This window comes from Oncorhynchus mykiss, chromosome 17, assembly GCF_057628025.1.
Source record: "Oncorhynchus mykiss isolate SJ-2025 chromosome 17, ASM5762802v1, whole genome shotgun sequence".
NCBI classification, from domain to species: Eukaryota; Metazoa; Chordata; class Actinopteri; order Salmoniformes; family Salmonidae; genus Oncorhynchus; species Oncorhynchus mykiss.
The window spans coordinates 61,093,854-61,117,973 of NC_143038.1; the positions used below are offsets into that span (position 1 = coordinate 61,093,854).

The 24,120-nt window shown below is 41.6% G+C and overlaps 1 protein-coding gene across 4 annotated transcripts in view; it reads left to right on the forward strand.

Moving 5' to 3' along the window:
- LOC110494608 (contactin-4) overlaps window positions 1-24,120 on the forward strand; it is a 215,710-nt gene that overhangs the window by 151,759 nt on the left and 39,831 nt on the right. For all 4 annotated transcript variants that reach the window (XM_021569831.3, XM_021569833.3, XM_021569832.3 and 1 more), the window contains exons 10-11: window positions 3,481-3,610; window positions 5,200-5,350. In XM_021569831.3, the coding sequence (XP_021425506.3) occupies window positions 3,481-3,610; window positions 5,200-5,350 (281 nt within the window). The remainder of the gene's footprint in view (window positions 1-3,480; window positions 3,611-5,199; window positions 5,351-24,120) is intronic.

Consider the following 24,120-nt stretch of genomic DNA (forward strand, 5'->3'; position numbering starts at 1 on the left):
CAGCTTATATTAACCCTCACTCTAACAAACCAAACGCAGGCTAGTAGCTTGGGGAAACATGTCTAGACGTTTTTTTCCAGGGGAGATTAAGTTTATACAATAAATTGACTGGATGGTCTGTTTGACAGTGGATGCACATTGATACATCTAATTGAACTGTTCATGGGCATGTAAGGGACATTTTTATGTTTGTGCTTTTCTTATAACTGATTTCTGTCATCTATTCATGTGCTGTTCTATAAACCAATTTCTGTGCTCATGGAGGTGGTTGACTGAACAAATCCTCCTCTTATCAGTAGCTACAATTTGGCAATACGCGCATCCAAACCATGTTTTGAGAACAAATGAAAGATATCTCAGTTTCAAGGTCTCAGCTTAGAGAGGAGAAGCCTCGTGAGGTGTTGGTCTGTCACATTATGAAGCAGTATTGGTTGGTCACATGAATGAAACAAAACGGTAATGATTAATTAATTATACTAAATCATGCAAATATAACTTGTTTGTGTATAGCCGTATATAAGACAACTGCTGCGTCAGCCCAAGCAGAGCTTCTGATTGACATGTGTACTATGGTGCATTGAGTTGGTTGGAACCTATCCAGCTCGCTGACAAGTAAACAATGATTTATTTAAACTTTGAGTGTCCCTGTGTAAGAATTTCCACGACAGGCATTGTGATGGTACGACTCCCTGCTATCAACCAATCAGCATCCAGGATCCAAACAACCCATTTTATAAAAACACATTGACTATTGTGCATCCTATACCTACTGTACTATAGCCACGTGCCTCTCTCAGATTACCCATAATGAACACAATAATGAGAGCTGAACACCTACAGTAGATACTGTACAGTGTAGACTGCAACTACAAGGTTATTTGTTCAGCTCATAAAAGTGCAGGGTCAGAGTGAAGTATCTATTACGGCTTCGTGGAAATATGATTCAATATACCTGAATGGGAGCACGACAGGTCCCCTGTGCTACAGTACGTGGCCAGGATATTTGCTGGAGATTGATGGTGAGCACTCAGGCACAGCTTGGACGAAAAAATAAACAGACTTTATGTAAATTTTCTTCATTATGCAAAATGGTCACAAACAAAACAGAGGGTATCGATCATTCCGTCGATGTTATATATGCAGGAGAAATGTGAGACGCAGGCCTGTTTTATTGTTACCAGAGGCAGTGCTCCAAACAGCAGCAGCAGGCTCTGTCTCTCTCCTTTGCCCATAAAGCCCGATTAGGGTTGCCTTCAGCTGTGCATAATTAACAATCTGTCTAGTCATTGCATCACATTTTATTAAAAACCTTTACAAGGTCTACTGAAATGGTTTGCATTGTTCTATCGCTTGGTGAAAGAAAGGATTAGATCAAATTTACCCCCATCTGTTTGAGGGATTATTTTACTCAGAGTTGTTTTTTATTTCCATACACTTTTAGAAAAAAGGGTTTAGAATGGGGTTCTTCGGCTGTCCCCATAGGAGAACCCTTTTGTGTACAATGTTCAACCCTCTGTAGAAAGGGTTTGACATGGAACCCTAAAGGATTCTACCTGGAACCAAAGTGGTTCAACCTGCAACTAAAAAGGGTTCTTCAAAGGGTTCTCATATGGGGATGGCCGAAGAACACTTTAAGGTTCTAGATAGCACCTTTTTTTCTAAAGAGTGTAACATATAATTCTAACACTTCTAGTTCAACTGGACAGATTTGGGGACCATCTGTATCTGATGCCTCTGAGTTTATCTGAAGCCTCTGAGTGTATCTGTTATAAAAGGTGAGACACATCGATGTGTTCATTCTCATGGACTAGGATTTCCTTAATATGGACATAAATGGGAGGATTAGTAATGCACTTGGATAATTAGATTAATCAAGCAGAAGTGTTACATTGTTTTAAATGTCACCAGCAACCAGTGAAGCTTCATCAATCTGATAACTAAAGGTCATTCATGGAGGGAGGGCAGGAAAGGGGAAGATATACCATTTGGTGTGATTCATTACAGTAAATCAATATCGACCTTTTCTGCTTGTTCTGCTCATTTGGACATAGGAGCTGACTGCAATGGCTTAAGATATTACCTTAATTTTTGCAAATAACTTCACAAGTTTTGTCCGGAGCTAAAGTGCATGGGTACACAGTAGACTATGAATAGTTATGATAGATACTTTCAATAATGTTAATGCATTTCTCATACCTGCCGAGAGGGACGATAATCAAAAACAAGAAAATCAAGGTATCTCAAAAACAACCATTACATGAATTTGTTTGTGACATTAATCGAAACAAGTGGCTTGTTGTTTATACTGTCCTATATAAAATGAAGAAACCTGGTTGCGTTGGCAATAACATTGCCAATCACTTCCATTCAGCATAAGGCATGCAGATGGTCCCCCAAGGTCCCGGCATGGAAAACTGCTGATGTAAGAGGAACGTCATGCTTAATTAATAGCAGCCCGTAAACAGAGTGATTTCTACGCACTGACTGATATACGCCACCACCATTCTGCCGCTCTTGCCAGCAGGCACATTTACCATGGTGCATCCGACTAGCTATGAGCCACTGAGCATTATGGAAATTCAGAACGCAACCTGCTCAAACACGGGCTTAGCTACTGATGTTTCAATGAGGACAGCTCCTCTTTTCATATGACAGTACCTTAATCCCGTCAGACTGCCTGGAGTCACGGCTGTGCCAAACCTAAGCTGAGCCGAGTCGACACCCCTATGGAAATGTGCTCTAATGACATTAAGGGTGAGCCTCTGGAAAACAGGGGAGATGAAGGGCAGAAGGCAGAACTCTGTAGAAATGTCACAAAGTGCTCTGCCAAAATTCCTTCCCTAAAAACTGTTGTCGGTTTACTGCCATTCTGGTAATAAAGATATATATTTGTACTTAAGTTCATGAATGTAAACCTACCTTGAAGATAAAGTAGCTAAGTGTCTGGGTTTGAGTGCATTAAGCCCATCTGGGCTAATAAGCCTGTCTATTTTGATGGGCTAGTCACAACAGAAGTATATCTTCACCACGGGGGCAGGAATCTACTATTCAACGGTGGCCCAGTACAGTGTGTGATCTGAAGTGTACATAACAGCATACAGTACTTAGTATGTATAGGGAATACCTATCAGGAAACCAATTTTCACAATACTGTATAACTCTGATGTTAAGATATTCCTATTCCTCACATCCAGTCCTTGTGCTGAAGGGGAAACTGGCCCTGTGGTGAAGCCAGTGATATACATTGGGAATGGTTTTATATCACTCTCATAAACATGCAGATTGATTAGGGTCATTTTCTGGTAGCCTGCCTCCTTCCACCCTGCCCTTTCCCTCCATTAGTGATGAAAACCTAGATTCATTGCCACGTCCGTCACTACCACACTATAATTCACTGGCACATTGGCTGCATGCTTTTATGCAAATTAGCAATCGGAATAAGGTATATCAAAGGACATGTCTCTGTCTCTCTGTTCGTAGGAGCGCATACAAGTTGCCAATGGAGCGTTGTCAATCAGCCGGCTGACGCTGTCCGACATTGGAATGTATCAATGTGTGGCTGGAAACAAACATGGGGAGGTATACTCCAATGCAGAGCTCAGAGTCATTGGTAAGGCAATACAAGGCTGGATGTGTGTTGGTGTGCCTGCCTGCCTGACTAAATATATTTTATGCACACTCTTAGAAAAAAGTGATCCAAAGGGGTTCTTCGGCTGTCTCCATAGGAGAACCCTTTTTGGTTCCAGGTTGAACCCTTTTTGGTTCCAAGGGTTCAAGAAAGGGTTCTACCTGGCAACCAAAAAGGGTTCTTCAAAGGGTTCTCCTGTGGGGACATATGAAGGTAGCACCTTTTTTTCCTAAGAGTGTAGTACAGTATGCGCGTTTGTTTGTGGTGTGCATGTTTTAGTGTTATTTGCGACATTTGTTTTCCGTTCCCTACCACTGTAGTGTGACCTCCAGCATCTCTGTGATTTCCCCCTAATTAAAAACCATAAATTACAGGAAGAATGCACTGGAGTGCTATTGATGTATGACCATGCCACTGTGCTCCCCAGTCCCACCCATCTGCCCTGTCAGTCCTTTCAGGGCTGGCCTCCAGCTCTCACTCCCCAACCCATCTCCCATCACGCCTGAACATTGTTTTGTCATTGATTGGAATTAGATCCAACACAGCCAATGAGCCCAGGTTAAATTGAACTTGGAGGAGGTAAAAAATATCATTGACAGACCCTGGCAGAAATGCACTAATTGAAGTGCTTTATAAAAGCACAGGGAGGGATGATCCAGGAGTGAAAAGGAAATGATCATGATGTAACTAAATCGAGCTGAAAAACTGAAGGACATAACATTTTTTCTTTGTTTTTCTTTGCGGAGAAAATGATTCCGTGAATTAACGAGTGCAGTATAGCACTCTCCTACCTTCCCTGACATTTCTGCTCAACATCACACACACAATACATGCCTCACTTTGAAGTACACAGCAGTCATGTGAGGATGTGTTTAAAATATCCATGATTTATCCATGCTTAGCTACTGTTATTAAACCATTTAGGGGTTATACAGATAACATTCAATTTCATTATTATTTTAGTTTTGTGCCTTTTCAGTATCTGCCTTTGACTCTCAGTCTATTCCTTACATGCTGGAGTGGAGAGGTTATTTATCTCTTTTATCCTTTTCTACCCTGGCTGAGACCCCCTCTAGCTATGGCCAATGGCAATGGGAGAATCTCACTTGCATTTGCTTGGCTCCTCATGTCCTCTCTCCTCACCTCACATGTACATGGTTATACTATATATGAAGTACAGGAATGTTGAGGTGTACATGGTTGAAACCTGTTGGCTGATAAAGACAGAGGTCCCTCCCTTCTGACCTTTTCCTCCAATTGGTTTTAAGAAGTTGGCAAGGAGAGAGGACATGAGGAGTCAATGAAATGCAATTGAAATACTCCCAATGACTATCTCTAGGCCTTGCCAATCGGGAGTGTCATTTTCCCTTGCTGTATATATATATTTTTGGGGGGACAATGCGACATCACCAGGAACAACTCTGGGCCCACTATACTAAGGCCCTAAGGTTTTCCTAGTTCAGTTCATGTGATAAACTCATGGCTTTACGCTCATGTAATGCATGTTGAAAGTTAGATATAGGAAAGTAAAAGGGCAGCGAAGGGTTTTTAACATGCATGTCTTGTTTCAGCTGTTGCCCCAGATTTCTCCCAGAACCAGCTGAGGAGCCCCACCATGGTGAAGGAGGGAGGAGACGTGCTGATCGAGTGCCGGCCCAAGATGTCCCCCTGGGGCGTGATCTCCTGGAGGAAGGGCAGCGAGGCTCTTCGAGAGAGCCACAGGTAATGTAACAATCTCTCTCTTTATTGTCTGATCGCTCTCTCTGTGGAGGGGTTGATTTTCCTAAGCACTGGGGTTGTTGTAGGATTTGTTCAGGTATGGTACCCTGGAGGAACGGTTGTTGTAGGATTTGTTCAGGTATGGTACCCTGGAGGGACTGTTGTTGTAGGATTTGTTCAGGTATGATACCCGGGAGGAACGGTTGTTGTAGGATTTGTTCAGGTATGATACCCGGGAGGAACGGTTGTTGTAGGATTTGTTCAGGTATGGTACCCGGGAGGAACGGTTGTTGTAGGATTTGTTCAGGTATGGTACCCTGGAGGAACGGTTGTTGTAGTATTGATAAAGAGCTAATGCCAGACACCCCTGGCTATGATTATTGTATGTTTACCTGGTCAGGCTTTGTAACTTGATATTATTTCTCTGGTCATATTGATTCTATTCCTCACTGTTACAGAATCTCTCTGACTGTTAACATTTATCTCCAGCTTTGGATTGAAAGTGCATCTGGAGAAATATATGAAGTATCATATCTGTCTGTTTACCTACAGTACTTGCATCCGATGTAGATTCCTGTAGGCCTATATTCAGTAAAGGTTCCCACTCATTCCAGTCATCTCCCAGACACATAACTCCTGGTTTAATCACACTTTAGACATCTGCACAAACAAACCAATGTGAGGACTGAAAGTAAAATTGGTTTGGCCAGTACTTGGAGTCATCCGACATGCCACTCGCTGTGCAGAGTCTGGGTGCTAATCAAGCACTTTTCGCCCTCTGTGGGAAGGTGTGGGCGACCATACCAGCCACGGTCTGCTGACATATATCCACGCTTTTCTGGGCAAAAGTGTTAAGCCAGCCTCCTGCTAACAGTGACAGGAGAGCTGTGTGTGTGTGTGGGTGAGGGGTGTGGCTGGGTGGCGTCAGGGGTCAGTCAGACCGTGCTGATCCAGACAGGGGTCACCCATTCGGTGACACAGCTGCTACACCACTTTGGTGGCACGACTCTGGCAGCAGGACTGTGTGCACAGTGTCTGGTACGACTCGTCATGGTTTACATATACACAAAGAGGTGTTGTTGCTTGTCAAACAAAGTATCCTGCATTTGCATAGTGGTTACTCTGCTGGTGCCCTTCAGCTACACTGTGTACCTACGTACATGATGCTGTCTCCCAAGCTGACGGATCAAGGCTGAAATGCTGAAACGCATCAAGTTTTATTAATAAAATATGTATTTTTCTATTCTACTGTTTTGTCATCCCCTGTTAAACTGACAGTTTGAATCCTGGTTGAACTGTGAGATAGCGATAGACTATGCTTTTCCTTTTTCATGGTTTCTAACACAGAGATCCACTGAGCTACAGTAACTGATCATTTTGATTTAATGTCCTGCTTGTAGTGTATGGATATGTTTGGAACGGAGTGTTTTGTTGTTGATTGATTTGGTATTTTGCACCACTGTGACACTGGTACAGTATATGTTTCCATGGGATGATTAATTCAATAGCAGTGGCTCTATTAGGCTTGAATGGATGGATGTTCCCCTGTTCTTCCCTGCTGGTTTGTCGGTCCTTGTTTGTTTCCCTTTGTGTAACTATGAGCTTGTTACAAGTAGATAGATAGTTGAGATATACTGTTTGTTTGCTGTAGCCCTGACGCCTACCTGAACTCACATACTGTATGGTATTTTAATGTTCTGATAGGGAATTGCTGGAAACAAAGGCAAATTTGGATTATTAAACCTGGACCAGTGCCCTTAATGTCATAAACACAATCTATCAAAATATTGTGCTAGTCATAGAGGAAATGATATTACAATATCTCTAGATCTGTATTCTAGTGGAGTCCTGGGACTTTTTGAACTTGAAAAGTAAATCGTCATGCTTTTACTTTGTAAATGGTATTCAGCACAGACCACCTGGTGTGCTTTTGACACAGAGTTAATTAAAAAGAAAAATGTGCAGGTCACAAGTTTGCTCGTGTCTGTCCCAGGTTGTATTGTGCAGGATAAAATCTTGTCAGGATGCATTGTCAATAGGTGGAACCCTCCCATGTTACTTTTCACGGTACGGAAAATACAGTATGTGTGAGGCATAGAATATGTTGACCCAGCAAACTGGGAACATTCCCAGAACATTAGCTAAGATTCCCATTAAATTGTAATTAGGGTTTGACATTTTTTTTCTAATAAAATATCTTTGGAATGTTCTCTTCACATTCACTCAAATGTTCCCAGCAAACTAAAATGATTGGTTCTGTGAAAGTTCCCAGAACTGTAACGGTTGTCGTAGGTGGAAGAAGGTGAAGAGGACCAAGGTGCAGCGTGGTACATGTTCATGGTAAATTTAATAAAGAAACTGAACACTAGAGCAAAAAAACAAAGCGGAACAAACTAAACCGTTCTGTCTGGTGCAGACACACAAAGACAGAAAACAACTACCCACACCCATATGGGAAAACAGGCTGCCTAAGTATGGTTCTCAATCAGAGACAACGATAACAAGCTGCCTCTGATTGGGAACCATACCAGGCCTAAACATAGAAACACAACACCTAGATATACAACATAGAATACCGACCCACATCAAACCCTGACCAAACTAAAAATAGAAACATACAAAGCAATCTACGTCAGGGCGTGACAACGGAATCGGTGCAGCCAGCTGGTTTCTTCACGCTTCGCGTCGACAGAAACAAACATCTTTCTGGTATGAAGAGGGGCGGGGGCGTATGCCTTATGATTAACGAGACGTGGTGTGATCACAACAACATACAGGAACTCAAGTCCTTCTGTTCACCTGATTTAGAATTCCTCACAATCAAATGTTGACCGCATTATCTACCAAGGGAATTCTCTTCGATTATAATCACAGCCGTATATATTCCCCCCCAAGCAGACACATCGATGGCCCTGAACAAACTTTATTTGACTCTTTGCAAACTGGAAACCACATATCCTGAGTCTGCATTCATTGTAGCTGGGGATTTTAACAAGGCTAATCTAAAAACAAGACTCCCTAAATTGTATCAGCATATCGATTGCGCAACCAGGGCTGGTAAAACCTTGGATGATTGCTATTCTAACTTCCGCGACGCATATAAGGCCCTCCCCCGCCCTCCTTTCGGAAAAGCTGACCACGACTACATTTTGTTGCTCCCTGCCTACAAACAGAAACTAAAACAAGAAGCTCCCGCGCTCAGGTCTGTTCAACGCTGGTCCGACCAATCTGATTCCACGCTTCAAGACTGCTTCGGTCACATGGACTGGGATATGTTCTGCATTGCGTCAAACAACAACGTTGACGAATATGCTGATTCGGTGAACGAGTTCATTAGAAAGTACATTGATGATGTCATTCCCATAGCAACGATTACAACATTCCCAAACCAGAAACTGACGGATTGATGGCAGCATTTGCGTGAAACTGAAAGCGCGAACCACTGCATTTAACAAGGGCAAGGTGACCGGAAACATGACCGAATACAAACAGTGTAGCTATTCCCTCCGTAAGGCAATCAAACAAGCTAAGTGTCAGTATAGAGACAAAGTAGAGTCACAATTCAACGGCTCAGACACGAGGTATGTGGCAGGGTCTACAGTCAATCACGGATTACAAAAAGAAAACCAGCCCCGTCTCGTACCAGGATGTCTTGCTCCCAGGCAGACTAAATCACTTTTTTGCCCGCTTTGAGGACAATACAGTGCCACTGACACGGCCCGCAACCAAAACCTGCGGACTCTCCTTCACTGCAGCCGACGTGAGTAAAACATTTAAACGTGTTAACCCTCGCAAGGCTGCAGGCCCAGACGGCATCCCCAGCCGTGCCCTCAGAGCATGCGCAGACCAGCTGGCTGTTGTGTTTACGGATATATTCAATCAATCCTTATCCTAGTCTGCTGTTCCCACATGCTTCAAGAGGGCCACCATTGTCCCTGTTCCCAAGAAAGCTAAGGTAACTGAGCTAAATGACTACCGCCCCGTAGCACTCACTTCCGTCATCATGAAGTGCTTTGAGAGACTAGTCAAGGACCATATCACCTCCAGCCTACCTGACACCCTAGACCCACTCCAATTTGCTTACCGCCCAAATAGGTCCACAGACAATGCAATCTCAACCACAATGCACACTGCCCTAACCCATCTGGACAAGAGGAATACCTATGTGAGAATGCTGTTCATCGACTACAGCTCAGCATTTAACACCATATTACCCTCCAAACTCGTCATCAAGCTCGAGACCCTGGGTCTCGACCCGCCCTGTGCAACTGGGTACTGGACTTCCTGACGGGCCGCCCCCAGGTGGTGAGGGTAGGTAACAACATCTCCACCCCGCTGATCCTCAACACTGGGGCCCCACAAGGGTGCGTTCTGAGCCCTCTCCTGTACTCCCTGTTCACCCACGACTGTGTGGCCATGCACGCCTACAACTCAATCATCAAGTTTGCGGACGACACTACAGTGGTAGGCTTGATTACCAACAACGACGAGATGGCCTACAGGGAGGAGGTGAGGGCCCTCGGAGTGTGGTGTCAGGAAAATAACCTCACACTCAACGTCAACAAAACAAAGGAGATGATTGTGGACTTCGGGAAACAGCAGAGGGAGCACCCTCCTATCCACATCGATGGGACAGTAGTGGAGAGGGTAGTAAGTTTTAAGTTCCTCTGCGTACATATCACGCACAAACTGAATTGGTCCACCCACACAGACAGCGTCGTGAGGAAGGCGCACCAGCGCCTCTTCAACCTCAGGAGGCTGAAGAAATTCGGTTTATCACCAAAAGCACTCACAAACTTCTACAGATGCACAATCGAGAGCATCTTGTCGGGCTGTATCACCGCCTGGTACGGCAACTGCTCCGCCCACAACCGTAAGGCTCTCCAGAGGGTAGTGAGGTCTGCACAACGCATCACTGGGGGCAAACGACCTGCACTCCAGGACACCTACACCACCCGATGTCACAGGAAGGCCATAAAGATCATCAAGGACAACAACCACCCGAGCCACTGCCTGTTCACCCCGCTATCATCCAGAAAGCGAGGTCAGTACAGGTGCATTAAAGCGGGAACCGAGAGTCTGAAAAACCGCTTCTATCTCAAGGCCATCAGTCTGCTAAACAGCCACCACTAACATTGAGTGGCTGCTGCCAACACACTGACTCAACTCCAGCCACTTTAATAATGGGAATTGATGGACATTTATGTAAAATATATCACTTGCCACTTTAAACAATGCTACTTAATATGTTTACATACCCTACATTACTCATCTCATATGTATATGTATATACTGTACTCTATATCATCTACTGCATCTTTATGTAATACATGTATCACTAGCCACTTTAAACTATGCCACTTTTGTTTACATTACTTTTTTTGTCTACATTACTCATCTCATATGTATATACTGTACTCGATACCATCTACTACATCTTACCTATGTCGTTCTGTACCATCACTCATTCATATATCTTTATGTACATATTCTTTAGCCCTTTACACTTGTGTGTATAAGGTGGTAGTTTTGGAATTGTTAGGTTAGATTAGTTAGATTAGGTTATTACTGCATTGCCGGAACTAGAAGCACAAGCATTTCACTACACTCGCATTAACGTCTGCTAACCATGTGTATGTGACAAATACATTTTATTGGATTTTGATTTGATTTAGAACATTTGTTCTGTTGTGGCTAATGTTCTCATAACACAGAAAAATGTCCAGTGGCGCCTACTGTATGAACAGAGAGACAATGTTTTTATAAAACATTCACCTTATGTTGCAAGAATGTTCTCAGAACACATTTCGTATTTTTAAAGGTTCCCAAAAGGCCTGGTGGGAACAAAAGATGACCTGTTCAGTTGTGCAGATGATTATACAAGGATTATTTTGGGGTGCAAAAAACATTAACCTGATGTTACAAGAACGTTCCCAGAACACATTTATGCTCTTTAAATGTTCATAAAACATTTCTTTAGGTTGCGTGAACATTGTGGGGATATGACAAGAGAAAGGTTCCCAAAACACAAAATTGTTCCAGTTGTGTTGACATTTAGAGAATGTTTGCATCAGGGTGCACAAAATGTTCCTTTGATGTTGCAAGAATGTTGACAGCACAGCCTTTCTGAGTTCTTTAAAGGTTCCCAGAACATTTAATTAGGTTGTGGTAACAGTGCGGTTACATTACAAGAGTTTACAAGCACAAAATATGCTCAGTTGTGATGACATTCATACAATGATAAAGTTTGGTTGCACAGGACATTCCCTTAGACTAGGTGTTTTTGTCAACATTCAAAGTTCGTTAAAGGTTCCCAGAACATTTAATTAAGTTATGAAAATTGTCTGGAATGTTGCATGAATATTCTTGTGATATTCACATATTGTACTTAAGAGGTTGCACCGAACATTCCCACAATTTTGCACAATGTTCCACAATTTCCCCTAAATATTGTTTTTATTGCGTTCACAGCATATTTATTTTAAGTTCAACATCATATTCCATTGATGTTCACCCAATATAAATTATACCGTGTCTTGGAGGTCCTCAGAATATTTCAAGAACATTTTGAAAATGTTGAAGGTCAGACACACCAGTAGGATTGTCAAACATTTGCCTGCCAACAGTACTTAGCACCTCTGAACAGAGTGTCACCAGTCAATCTCTTTTGTGATCCCACAGCAAAGACCTTGATGTTATCAGCCACTCAGCCTTGTTAAAATACAGGAAGGTGGCAGTAACATTGTTTGGTAATGCATGTGTGTGTGTTTCTTTATGGCCTAGTCAATGTTGGCTAACTAGCTGCGCTAATGGTACTACTAGCCAGATGACCACAGCTAACTAGCTAGCAAGATGAAAAGGAAAACATTGAATTCACTCTCCATAATCACATACAGCCCATAGATACTTTTTTGCAAGCTGGCTAACATTACCTAAATGGTTAGCATCATTCGCTAGCTGTTGTACTAGCTAGGTAATGTAAATGTAAATACACTGCATTGACTCGCGGAAGCCAGCTACAGGCAGCTGTTTCATGGAAACAAATCCATTGTGATTGAAATATAATGTTATTAGCCACAGTGGCCAGATGGCCAGCTTGGTAAAGCATTTGTGTTGTGTGCCTTGTGTTGCACTTACCACCCTATTTGTTTCATATCAAACGAATAGGGTGTGTGTGACTGCCTTGATCAGTTAGCAAGCTAACGTTAGCTAGCTAGCTTACTAATAAGCTAGTGCACATTATCAAACCTAACAAAAACATCCTTCAAGCACAACTCATTAGAAAGATATAAAATATGTAAAGAATTGCTCTAGAAAAAAATATTTATTATGCAGCTTTATTGTTTTAGTTAGAACAATTGTGATGCAAAGGGTGGATTAGATCGGGAAAAGTGCCCTCTTTCTTCCATTTTCTTGTCACTCCTGTCGGCTCCCCCACTTGGAGGTTCATCCTCTCTGATTGACTCAAAGTCAAGTTGCCGAGCATTGCGTTCTACAGGTACGCACACCCTTTGTTCTAGCGAGAGAAGGAACGACCTCCTTCTGTGATAAGTACTGTACCCTATCGGCAGTCAGATTCTCGGGGGGGTTTCATGCTTTATATTTAAGTTTGACCTAAGGTTACTACAATATTCTCAGCATGCACATTTCTGGTTATTTAAAGCATATCGGAATATGTGCCTTTTGTATTCTTCTCCAGATTTATTAACAATTCACATTTGAGGATTATATTGTAGACCCACTACAATATGATGTAGACAAACCTTGCATTTCATTTCATTCAGAGGACATTTGAGTAGCAATTAATCATACAAACATCCATATTTTTCACACTTTATATGTTGACAATCTGCAATCTTCAGCCAACTCAGTAAGCCTCTGTGCCACCAGGGGACAGCTGTGGTATTACGCATTTGTTTCCAATCTATATAGATAGGGAAATAAATGATTAATTAGGACTAGGGTTGCAGAATTCGGAAGATTCCCAGAATCAGGAGGCAATAAGCAGGACATCCGAAATCCTCCAACCAGAATTTCTGGTAGGTAAACTAGTTTTTAGAGCATTGGGCCAGTAACCGAAATGTCACCAGTTTGAGTCCACATGCATATAATACACACTTGTACATGTGTGAAATAGGACAAATATAAGCCACCACCAAATTTGTATTATACTTGTAACACTGCATTTTATGATTTAAAAAAAAAAATTCATCACATGTTGAAAGACTTATGAAATGTTATTTAAGTTGGGTCGATATTTATACATTTTAATTTAAATAAGTTGTGTTCTTGTGTAATCGCATGCTTCTTAAATATGGACTCATAACCTTCAAACTAAATCTGAAACAATTTGACCCTTTCTCAATTTCAATCGAAACACAAACAAATGCATGCACTACACATTCTGAAAAATGAAGATACATAGCATTTTAATAACTCAGAAACTGTGTTCTGTGTCCTGATTGACCATATTACCCTATGTACATAGACTGAAAAACTGCAATACCACAGCTGTACCCTTGTGGTGCAGAACGTTAATGATCTGGCTGAAGATTGCAGGTTCCAACCCCACGTGCAGATTGTTAATATTTATTTTGATTCATTTTTTACCTTTATTGAAGCATGAAGTCATGCTGAGATCAGTCTCGTTCGCAGAGAGGCCCTGCATGAACACACCAATAAACAACAATTACATAATACATATCTATATACACATAAGTTACACTATACATATCTATATACACATCAATTACACTATACATATCTATATACACATCAATTACATAATACATGAAAAGCAATCCATCAATCTACGAGACTTCAAGGAGGGCCAGCCCACATTCTGATACAATGTGCAATGGTATGTCCTGAACCTATCGGCTGTAATAAAGTGCAAAGCGTTTTGATAAACTGTGTCCAATGGCTTCAATGCAGTGGCAGTCGATAACCGGATTGAATGTTGACTGAATTATTTGATTTCTGCTATTTAACGAAAGACAGGATCTGTTCCTATAGAAGAATACTATTTTAACATACCATTCCATTGAGGTTCACACAATATACATTTTACCTTGACTTGGAGGTCCACAGAACATTTCAAGAACATTTAGAAAATGGTGTATTTAAGTTTACATAATAGTACCCCAACATTTTCAGCATGCACATTTCTAGTTCCTTAAAGCATAATGCAGATTGGAATACATCCCCCACTATGTTTCTCTCCATATTTAATGCTCATTCACATCTGAGGATTGTATTGTAGGCCCACTAAAAAAGTGATAAAGACAATCATTTAATTTAATTCATAGGACATTTAAACAAAAATTAAATCATACAAACACAACCATATAAAGATTTTTTGGGGCAGACAAACACGCTCCCTTTAAATGCCTTAGAGTAAAAAATAATCTCAGATCTTGTTATGATAAGAAATCAGGTCTGGGCCATGGCTAGAAAAATGGACTCTGTAGCCGATTATATACATTTAATACATTTAACTACGGAATGTATTCTAAATGGACACCAGTCAAGTTTCAGAACACGTCATAGCACCATCTCCACTACTTCTTTGGTTTTAAATTATGGTCTAAATGACCCAAACACAGTGTGTATTTACTGATGATGTTAAATCAGGTTTTCTGGACATAACAAAGGGTGTCCCACAGGGATGGATTCTTGGTCTGGTTCATTTCACTATTTACATGAACAATATTGGTTTATCTGTAAAAAAAAGAAAGATGCTATTTCCTCCACAGCTGACCAGGCTCTGTCAGTGCTCTGTCAGTGCTGCCGGGCTCTGTCAGTGCTTCAGTCTGACTTTAATGCCCTGCAGAAAGCCTTTGTTGAACTGAAATTAGTACTTAATGCAAGTGTATGTAACAAGTGTATGTTATTTTCCAAATCACTTAAAAATGTATCTGATGATTTATGCCTACATACTTTGGATTGGGCCCTCATTGATTGGTGTCCTTGCCTATAACTATCTGGGCATCTGGATTGCTGAAAAAAACATATACTTTAAAAAGCATGTTGATGAGTTAGTTAAGAAATTAAGAATTAAACCACTATGAAAACTGACTTGGAAATTGTGCTACATTGTGGGAATGTTATGCACAACCTCTTAAGTACAATATGTGAATATCACAAGAATATTCTTGCAACATCCCAGACAACTCCCAAAATGTAAATGTTCTGGGAACCTTTAAAGAACTTAGACCAGGTGTTCTGTAAACATTCTTACAACATTAAGGGAATATTCTGTTCAACCTAACTTAAACGCTGTATGAATATCATCACAACTGAGCATATTTTGTGCTTTGGGAACATATCTCTTGCAATGTACCCACACTGTTCCCACAACCTAATTTTATGTTCTGGGATTCTTTAAAGAACTCAAAGACTGTTCTGTCAACATTCTTGCACCATCAAAGCAATGTTTTGTGCACCCTGATAGAAACATTATCTGCATGTCAGCACAACTGGACAGTTTTTGTGTTTTTGTAAATTAGCTCTTGTCATATCCCCACAATGTTCCCACAACTTAACCTCTCTATGGTATGTGGGATGCTAGCGTCCCATCTGGCCAACATCCAGTGAGATTGCAGAGCGCCAAATTCAAATACAGAAATGCTCATTATAAAAATTCAGAAAACATAACATATTTTACATAGGTTTAAAGATGAACTTCTTGTTAATCCAACCACGGTGTCAGATTTATAAAATGCTTTTTGGAGAAAGCATACCTAGCCCAGAACATACCTAGCGAAGAACGTAGCCCAGTTGACAAATTATTACAAACAGTAACCAGCCAAGCAGAAGCGTTACAAAACTCAGAAATTGAGATAAAATGAATCCCTTACCTTTGATCTTCATATGGTGGCACTCAGAAGACATTAATTTACTCAATAAATGTTCCTTTTGTTCAATAAAGTCTCTTTATATCCAAAAACCCCAGTTTTGTTCACGCGTTTGCTTCAGTAATCCACAGGCTCTAACGCAGTCAAAACAGGCAGACAAAAAAATCTAAATTGTATCCGTAAAGTTCAGAGAAACATGTCAAATAATGTTTATATTCAATGCTCAGGCTATTTTTAGCCTAAATGATCTATAATATTTCAACCGGACAATAACGTTGTCAATATAAAAGGTAAACAAGAAATGCACTCTCTCGGGATTGGGCATGAAAAAGCTCTGTTACACGTCAGGGTCCACTCATTCAGACTGGTCTTCCCTCATTTATAAGAATACAAGCCTGAAACAATTTCTAAAGACTGATGACATCTAGTGGAAGGCATAGGAACTGCAAATTGAGTCATAAGTCAATGGAAACTGTAATGGCATTGAAGAGAGAACCACAAAACCAACAAAAAAAATACTTCCTGAATGGATTTCTCTCAGGTTTTCTCCTGCCAAATCAGTTCTGTTATACTCACAGACACTGTTATACTCACATTTTAATAGTTTTGGAAACTTTAAAGTGTTTTCTATCCAAATCTACCAGTTATATGCATATTATATCTTCTGAGCCCGAGTAGCAGGCGGTTTAATTCCGGCATGCTTTTCATCCAAAATTCCGAATGCTGCCCCCTACCCTAGAGAGGTTAAAGAAATGTTTTATGAACATAATAAATAAAAAAAACATTTTCTGAAAACGATCTTGTAAGTGAAGGTGAATGTACACTAAATTAAATGGTTTAATCATCTGCACAACTGGACAGTTTACCTTTTGTGATGTCCCCACAATGTTATCATCAGAATGTTCCCAAAAACCAATAAAGCATTATGGGAACCTTTAAAGATCAGACATATGTTCGGGGAACGCTATTGCAACATCAGGCAAATATTTTATACAATAAAACATTGTATTTTCATCAGCACAACTGCACAGTTTTTGTGTTATGAGAACATTATACATTACACACTCTCTCTCTCCAATTTCAATTTAAGATTTAAGGGCTTTATTGGCATGGGAAACATATGTTTGAAATAGATAATTAACAAAAGTGAAATAAGCAATAGAAAAATGAACAGCAATAGAAATCTCTCTCTCTCTCTCTCTCTCTCTCAAAAATTCACGACATATCACCATGTAATCGAGTGGACCACCACTGCCTTGCTTTGTCTGTCCCTGGTCAACTATACCATTTGCACAATTACTGCACTTGAGAATAATTAATAATCACATTGTTTTGTCTAAATAAGGTGTGAGCAGAATGTGGTGGGACACTTGCTCAGGAGCATGCATAATCAAGGGGTGGGGGTTGAAAACCCCTTGTTGTTCAAAATTAATTGGCTTAATTGTGTTAGTGCTCCACTGTGGCTTTAGAGGGAGGGGAGCCAGTGTCACCAGCTGGGTAATCCATCTTCTTAGCAGCAACCCTTTTTTCTGCAGGAAACCAGCAGAGGTGGGTGTTGGGGGGGGGGGGGGGGGTCTTATCTCTCCCAGACAACCCTGCAGGGACCCGGTTTAGATGACATCAGCTGGAACAAAGCAGCTGAGAACGCAGAGAAGGGTCTTGCCGATGAGTGTATAAGTGGGCCGTGTCAGGCAATGGACCGCTGTATAAAAATATCCCATTTCAATATGTCACCACTGGATTGGAAGAGAGAGAAAAAACATTTTTGGCCACTCACACCAGACCCACACAATCAACTGTCTCTGAATGAGTGGCCACCGTCTGCCTGCCTGCCTGCCCGCCCGCTGGCATTCTGTTTTCCCCTTGTCTCTTCTCTCTGAATTAAAGGCAGTCTTTCAAAGGCCTGTTTGGAGTTATCTTATGCGACAGGGGCACTCGAACAAATACACTATATACTGTATACAAAAGTATGTGGACACCCCTTCAAATTAGTGGATTCGGGCTATTTCAGCCACACCTGTTGCTGACAGGTGTATAAAATTTTGCGCACAGCCATGCAATCTCCATAGACAAACATTTGCTGTACAGCTCAGTAACTTTCAACATGGCGCTGTCATTGGAGGCCAACCTTCCCAACATGTCAGTATGTCAAATTTCTGCCCTGCTAGAGCTGCCCCTGTCAACTGTAAGTGTTGTTATTGTGAAGTGGAAACATCTAGGAGCAACAACGGCTCAGCCGCAAAGTGGTAGGCCACAAAAGCTCACAGAATGGGGCCGCTGAGTGCTAAAGCGTGTAGTGCGTCCTGCAAATCAAATCAAACTTTATTTGTCACATGCGCCGAATACAACAGGTGTAGACCTTACCGTGAAATGCGTACTTACAAGCCTTTAACCACCAATGCAGTTCAAGAAAGAGTTAAGAAAATATTTACCAAATTAACTAGAGTAGAAAATAATAAAATGTAACACAATAAAATAACAATAACGATGCTATATACAGGGGGTACCAGTACCGACAGGTTAGTCGAGGTATTTTGTTCATGTAGGTAAGGGTAAAGTGACTATGCATAGATAATAAACAGCGAGTAGCAGCAGTGTAAAAACAAAGAGGGGTGGGGGTTGACAACGTAAATTGTCTGGGTGGCCATTTAATTAATTGTTCAACAGTCTTATGGCTTAGGGGTAGAAGCTGTTAACTTAAGGAGCCTTTTTTTGTCATAGACTTGGCGCTTCGGTACCGCTTGCCATGCGGTAGCAGAGAGAACAGTCTATGACTTGGGTCACTGGAGTCTTGACAATTTTTGGGGCCTTCCTCTGGCACCGAAAACCAGTGTTGTGTCGTCAGCAAACTTAATGATGGTGTTGGAGTCGTATTTGACCACGCAGTCGTGGGTGAACAGGGAGTACAGGAGGGGACTGAGCACGCACCCCTAAGGGGCCCCAGTGTTGAGGATTAGCGTGGTAGACATGTTGTTGCCTACCCTTACCACGTGGGGGTGGCCCATCAGGAAGTCCAGGATTTAAAAAAATATATATATATTTTACCTTTATTTAACTCGGCAAGTCAGTTAATAAGAACAAATTCTTATTTTCAATGATGGCCTAGGAACAGTGGGTTTGTACCTTGTCAGCTCGGGGATAGTCCAACACTCTAACCACTAGGCTACGTTGCCGCCCCAAAGGGTCCTTAGCTTAGTGATGAGCTTTGTGGGCATTCTGGTGTTGAACGCTGAGCTGTAGTCAATGAACAGCATTCTCACATAGGTGTTATTTTTGTACAGGTGGGAAAGAGCAGTGTGATTGAGATTGTGTCACTTGTGGATCTATTTGGGCGGTATGAGAATTGGAGTGGGTATCTGGTATGATGCTGCTAATGTGAGCCATGACCAGCATTTGAAAGCACTTCATGGCTACCGACGTGAGTGCTACGGCCGGTAATCATTTAGGCAGGTTACCTTCGCTTCCTTGAGCACAGGGACTATGGTGGGAGGTATTGTAGTTATTGCAGACTCGGTCAGGGAGAGGTTGAAAATGTCAGTGAAGACACTTGCCAGTTGGTCCTCTACTGAGAGCACTATCACACAGTCGTTCGGAACAGCTGGTGCTCTCCTGCATGCTTCAGTGTTGCTTGACTTGCATAAGAGGCGTTTAGCTCGTCTTGTAGGCTCGCTCACTACAACCCACTACAAAGTTCCAAACTGCCTCTGGAAGCAACGTGAGCACAATAACTGTTCATCAGAAGCTTCATGAAATGGGTTTTCATGGCCGAGCAGCAGCACACAAGCCTAAGATCACCATGCTCAATGCCAAGCGTCGGCTGGAGTGGTGTAAAGCTTGCCGTCATTGGACTCTGTAGCATTGGAAATGCGTTCTCTGGAGTGATGAATCACGCTTCTGCATCTGGCAGTCCAACGGACTAATCTGGGTTTGGCGTAGGCCAGGAGAACGCTACCTGCCCCAATGCACAGTGCCAACTGTAATGAGGAATAATGGTCTGGGGATGTTTTTCATGGTTTAGGCTAGGCCCCTTAGTTCCAGTAAAGAGGAATCTTAAAGCTACAGGATACAATGACATTCTAGATGATTCCAACTTTGTGTCAACAGTTTGTGGACTGATATACGAGTGGACACATCAGATGTTTTGGTGGTACAGATATACTGAACCAGCGTGCTTTGGTGTGCTCCGATGCTGTAACACATTGGCTTTGAACCACAGGGGTTTTATTGCCATGGTGAGATCTGTTCTGTGGCTCTGTATTAGTTTTGATGTTGTGTACGGAAGGAGGTTAGTGCCAGTTAAGAATAACACACGACAGGTTTATCAAATTAAGGAATAATGATACAGTAAATGAAGTTAACTTTCAAGGTCTTCTCTGCATGACATCTTCTTTTATAAATTAGCCTCACTTTAAATCTATTCTTATAACATTGACCTTTATTATACTGTATATAGCCCTTGGGCTTTTAAATAAAAGGCCAGATGTAATTATTCTACCTACCGACTGTATAGAACAAAGTCATATTGAATGCTCTGTTCACTTTAAAGAAGTGCGTTGTGATTCGTCTGTCTTAGGACTTGGTCTGAGTTAGTTGTTTCCTCCCACTCTTACTTTGTCACGTAATTGATGGCTGTCAGGCTTTGATGCCTGGCTGGGGGTGTTTAACATACAATGGGCTCTACTTGCAAATATACTCCCTACATCCCTGTAGAGTGGATAATGGGTTGAGTGGTGGAAGTAAGGCACAGCAGGAATTTCTGCATCAGGGTGTTGACTCCGTCGTATTGAGGGAGACAAGGACGGGAGTGAGATGGCCTCAGATGTAGCCATGCTTATGATATCTCTACCTACAAAGAAAGAGGACATGGAGATGTCTCTCGCATAAATGATGTCTGCCAGAGTGAACTCCAATTCACACACCCCATCTGCTATGCCAGACACATTCCAGAATGAATCAATGTCAGGAAGGAAACCAAACGTGGAACAAGTATCAGCACATTTTTATTAGCATCCGCTGAGGAAGCTTGCGATGCATTTACTTACATTGACTTAGTATCAACGATTCTGCACTCAGTCATTTCTCAGACATGATTAAGTGTCCTTGATTGATTCTAATTGAACATCTGCTTGGATAAAGTGGAGATCTGGAGCTCTGTGGAGGTGTCTGCACCACGCCATGTTCCGAGCGAAATATTGAGAGGTTCTGCAGCCAAGGAACTGTATCTCACTTTGAAGGGAGACACACCACTTGATAGGTTGTGTGGGCAGCTGATGATGCTCATGCTCATTTAGTGTTAGCCTCCCTCTTCAGAGGCAGTCTGGTGTTGGCAGGGCTGGGAATGTCACATGAAGGGGAATGGCCCTCCCACCTGAGGACGAGAACAGGCATAGGATTACCGCTCTACCGGAGTACACACACAAGCACAAACAAACATGTTCAATTGCACACACACACACATGCATGGACACACTGACAGGAGCACATGCAAACACAGACACACACCCACAAATCTAACACACACATACTGTCCCCTGTACAGCCTTGATTTTCCCCTAAATTATGTTGTGGCTTTTATCACTGCTTAAATGTGTCTTAAATCATTTTAACAGCTGACCTTTGCTTGATCTATCAAGATGTACAGTGCTAGTGTGTAGAGGATTCATGTGTATTGATGATTTCATTTGCCAAAAAGTCAATTAATAAGACGCACATCAAATTGATCACGGATGATTTCATATTTACAGACTATTATAATGAGCATAAAAATTGATTAACTATTTTTTATTAGCTTATCATGTTCATTGATGTCAGTGAAAGGTGTATGTATAAACATGAGGTGCACTCGCATACTTCAGTTATTTGATTTGACCCTTAATGATCAAGCTCTTTCTGATCATTTGCACTGGTTCAACCAACTATACCATATCTAGTTAGCGGAACTCTTGTTCCCTTTCTTGTAAGGCTTGTAAAAACAAGCTCAAGCAAAAATAGTTGATCGGCTTAACCCAAATAAATCTCGACCTGGAGCAAAAGTGAATTTAAAGATGTTTGCTGAGATTAGGTCAAAACCCTCTTTACCTGTCTACGTCCTATGTTCTCCTCTCTGGGATTATTTTTTTTATCTGGGAGAGACTGCTGCTGATATCATTTTTCAAAGAGAGAATCCGCCAGCACAGCACAAGTAATCCATCTTGGTTCCTCCGACAATTTCTTTGGAACATGTGTGTGAGTGCTCTTTAATTCCTGAAGGATACCTCAGCCAGCGCATGAGGAGGAGATGAATATCAGTGGAAGGAAATAAACTCTGAGGGCAATTTGTGATTAGAGGAAGGATCATGTAGCTGTAGCAGCACATCCACATGGCCCTCTGTGGACCAGACAGATATACACTCCTCTCCTTTCAATGCAATTACACACACAATCCCATCCTGTTCTCCTGTTCCACAGCCGGGAATTAAGACAATCTAAATCAGGAGGTTTGATTAAGACAGCTACCTGTAATAAGCAGTGCGCTCTGCACAGCGTTTAATTCCAACACACACTAATTCCTTAGAAAGTGTTTTTTTTCCCAGTGTTTGCATTCAGATTGCATTGGTATAGTTTCATTATGAGGAGGGGGCTGATAACAAGTAAACAGACTTTATGCCCGGGGACAGTATGTGCTGTAGAAGAAAGTTTTTCTTGTGTACTTCTCTTCTGTAGAGTTTGACTATAAAGTGTGTGATTTCCCATGCTTTTGGTATAAGGTATATGTTCTAGCTGGCATAGTTTAAAACAATTATTGTCAATGATTATACCAAAACGTATAAAAGTATTATCTTAGAAAGGCCTATGAATTATGGCATGTTACTATAGCAGGACTAGGTTGCATTAGCCATGAAAATGTGTTTGTCAGCTCCATGTGGAATCACTTGTCATGTCTCTTTTTATGTGAAGGTGGTGTCAGAGGGAGCGTTTGGCACTGCAGTGTATTTGTTTCACAAAGTAGCGATTATTGCTTCCTTTTCAAGCTAACACCACTGTCCCCTGGCTGTGTTTCAGAAAGCTGTGTATTTCCATGGAAACCTTAATGCTACAGAGTACCCTGGAGACAAGGGTCAACCCAGTGAAAACTGAAATGAAATGTAATTTAACGTATAGCCTGCAACTCTCACTCTTTCTTTCTTCCTCCATTTTAATGTAACTGAAAAAATCAAAAGAACCCACTCAGTGCATTCTGCTAGTTGCAGGGTAAGTCATCTGTACTGTGTCAAGGGGAATGAGTCCTTACTTACTGTCAATCATACTTCTTCCTTCTGTCAGACGTGTACACTCAGCTAGAGCTCTGTGTAACCCTGGCTCCAGATGCACTCCTCATACTGTTATTCTACTCTGATTGACGTAGGCAAAGGATCTCTATAGGGTAGGCCTTTTAACAGTGGCTTGAGGCACTTCCAAGCATTGTGTTTTATTCATGGCTGTTATTCTCAGCGTCACTCTTCATGACGTACTGCTCTGTTCATCACATCATTATTGTTGATAAGTAGTGCATTTGGTGAACAACAATTCCAACTTTCTTCTATTTAAGAAATGTGTAGGCTTTGAAGTTTGAGTGACGTTCTGTCACGTTCTGACCTTAGTTCCTTTATTACGTCTTTGTATTAGTTGGGGTAGGTAGTCTGTTCTTTTTTCTATGTTGTATTTCTGTGTTTGGCCTGGTGTGGTTCTCAATCAGAGGCAGCTGTCGATCGTTGTCTCTGATTAAGAATCATACTAAGGTAGCCTGTTTTCCCCATTTTGGTTGTGGGTGATTGTTTTCTGTGTCTTCCACACAGAACTGTTTGTTTTCAGTTTGTGTAGTGGTCAGTTTTGATAAAAAATATGACGAACACTTACCACGCTGCGTATTGGTCCGATCCTTCCTACTCCTCCACAGAA